This window comes from Monodon monoceros, unplaced genomic scaffold, assembly GCF_005190385.1.
Source record: "Monodon monoceros isolate NGI ecotype Baffin Bay Population unplaced genomic scaffold, NGI_Narwhal_1 Super_Scaffold_18, whole genome shotgun sequence".
Lineage (NCBI taxonomy): Eukaryota > Metazoa > Chordata > Mammalia > Artiodactyla > Monodontidae > Monodon > Monodon monoceros.
Genome location: NW_021703774.1, coordinates 171986240 through 171988679, shown reverse-complemented (window position 1 = coordinate 171988679; position 2440 = coordinate 171986240). Strand labels below are relative to the sequence as shown.

Sequence of the window (2440 nt, the reverse complement as noted above, 5' to 3'; positions counted from 1 at the left end):
ACACACACACACACACACACACACACACACACACACACACACACACACACCGTGCGCACGGAGGGAGAAATGAAAGGAAGCCGAAGTTGTCCAAACCCATAGAATGTACACTACCAAGAGTGAACTCGACGTGAACTATGGACGTTAAGTGATCATGATGTGTCATTGCAGGTTCATCCATGGTAACAAATGTCCCACTCTGGCAGGGATGTTGATAATGGAGGAGGATGTACATGTGGGGCGGACAGGGATATGTGGGAAATCTCTACTTCCTGTTCAATTTTGCTGTGAACCTCTAACTGCTCCCCAAAATAAGTTTGTTATTTTTTAAAAAAAAAGGAGGAAGAAAAGAACTGAGCATTATTCTCTTTGACAAAAGGTAAAATGACAAGGACTATCAGGCTGAACTCCCTTCCCCAAGAAATGAAAGAAATCACACCAAGCCTCCAGCTTCTGTCCGTGGTGCTGAAGTTTATTCATTTTCAAACCGATGTCAGTAACAGGTGATTAAAATTTAATGCATGGGTGGGAGAAGTGGAGGAGCCACAACTAAACCACTTTATCTACATTTAGCATAAAATGTGAGAAATGTTGACAGGGGGCTGATGCTTGAATAGGACGCTCGTCACAACTCAACCTGATGTCAACGAGATGGGACAAAGTTGAATGAGAGATCCCAGGGGGTGAGGGTCTCTTGAAGTCTGCCCGGGGCCTGGCCAGCCTTTTCCTCCCTGGCCGTTATCTTCGGTACTACAAAGAGAGCAGAGACATGTTTGGCTTGGTGACCTGCCTCCACTGGAAAAAGTCAGCTGCATAGGACCTTGCTCCCTTCCCACCAGCCCCCCCTCCAGCTTGACGACCCTCTGAGTTCCACGAACTGGTAAACAAATTGTCCATCAGAAGCTAGTAAAATCAATCCTGGTAAATTCCGATCCTTCGGGATCTGACAGTTCCTTGAGGGCCATGAACTGCCAATCAGCAGTACGCAGGTGACTTGGCCCCATGAACATATTAAGTTCCCGGTGCTCCTAGCAGTAACTTCTTTTCCTCTTAGCATTTTCTCAGCAGACTGTAGCTGAGGATGGTATCATGGTTCTGAGACTCATGGGGCACCTACCCAGTTGGGACAGAAATTTCAAAGGGAGTAAGCTTCTGTGCTGTTCCCTTTCCTGCTGAAGGCGTCCCCTGGTGGTATTCTTTCACAAGGTTTCAACCTCAACAAAACCACAATTTCCTTCCCGCCCACCCCATTTCCATCCGCAGTTCCTCTTACCCGGAAGCTGTTGCAGCCCAGTCCACTCTGGGCTCCAATCCTGTCCATCCTGCCCCCGAAGCAGCTGGACCTCCGCAGGCTCCGAGGGGCAGCGAGCAGCGCCCTCAGCTTGCTGTTCAGGAGGGCAGATCTATCGGAGGGTTCCCAGGGGCCCCGCCCAAGGGCACCCCCATCTCTCTGGGCTGGGTGGACCTCCCCGGTCCAGGGAGGCACCTCAGAAAGGGGGCTGAGAGGGACCCCAGCTTCCTCATTCTGATCGCTTAGTACTTGTTGGGGCACAGCCTCATCTTCTAAAGGCATCTTGTCCTCCAAATGGTCCAGCAAGTTCTTTACAAAAGGAAAACAGGGAAAGGGAGAGGTCTCACTGCCTGGCACAGCGTCACAAAGCCCCCTCATCCCAGACCGTGCCCCTTTCCTGGCCCTACCTTGAAATCCATCAGGTCTGCGTTGGACACAGAGCCATACACGGGGTTCGCTCCGGTTTGCCCTGGGAGCTGAAACGCCAGAAAGAGGAGGAAGCTCGCGGCGATGGTGGCAGAGCCCATGCTGGCGTCGGTCAAGGGGTGGTCTGGTACTTGCTGCCTCTTCTCTCTCCTCTCTGCTTTCCCACCCGTGGCCTTCCTCCGTCTCCGTCTCCCAGCTGCCCTGCGCCTCCTCTTTTTATAGCCCCTTGGCTCTCTGAGAGCACAAGAGGGACGGAACCCTCCCCATTCTGTCACTTGCAGCGATAAAGCAGCTGAGCGAGGAGCCAGCAGAAGATGCCCTTTTAAAGTTATCAGTCCAGCCAGCTCGTCACAGCCCCTCCGCCGTGAGCAGCTCCAACGAGCCCGGGACCCCCAGCTGCAGGAGCCACATTCTTGTTGATTTGCCTCAAGAGGTTCCCACTTCAAAGGTGTGAGAAGAGCAAAAAAGAGTCCTTGGTTATCTCACAGCGATGCCTCAGGCTTCTTTCTCATCAGCAGCTGGACCCACGCGGGGAAGCAGAGGGTGACGGTTGGCCGGTGCCCAGCTCCCCCGTTGGTTTGCGGCTCAGCTGTCAGGGACTCCAAATAAGGGCGGGAGGGGAGGAAATGGCAGGCAGCCGGCAGCTCAGCTCAGGACAAATTAGTCCAAATGCTCGAGCTGGCCTCATACCTGACTCATCGGCGGCGAGGGCAGACCTCTCCC

The 2440-nt window shown here is 53.2% G+C and overlaps 1 protein-coding gene across 1 annotated transcript; it reads right to left on the bottom strand.

Moving 5' to 3' along the window:
* Positions 1 to 449: 449 nt before the first annotated feature.
* NPPA (natriuretic peptide A) lies at positions 450 to 2028 on the bottom strand. Its single transcript, XM_029229914.1, has 3 exons — positions 1699 to 2028; positions 1274 to 1600; positions 450 to 750 (listed from the first exon to the last, which is right to left on the bottom strand). The coding sequence occupies exons 1-3, from the start codon at positions 1816 to 1818 to the stop codon at positions 739 to 741; spliced, it is 459 nt and encodes a 152-aa protein (XP_029085747.1). The 5' UTR covers positions 1819 to 2028; the 3' UTR covers positions 450 to 738.
* Between the last annotated feature and the right edge of the window lie 412 nt (positions 2029 to 2440).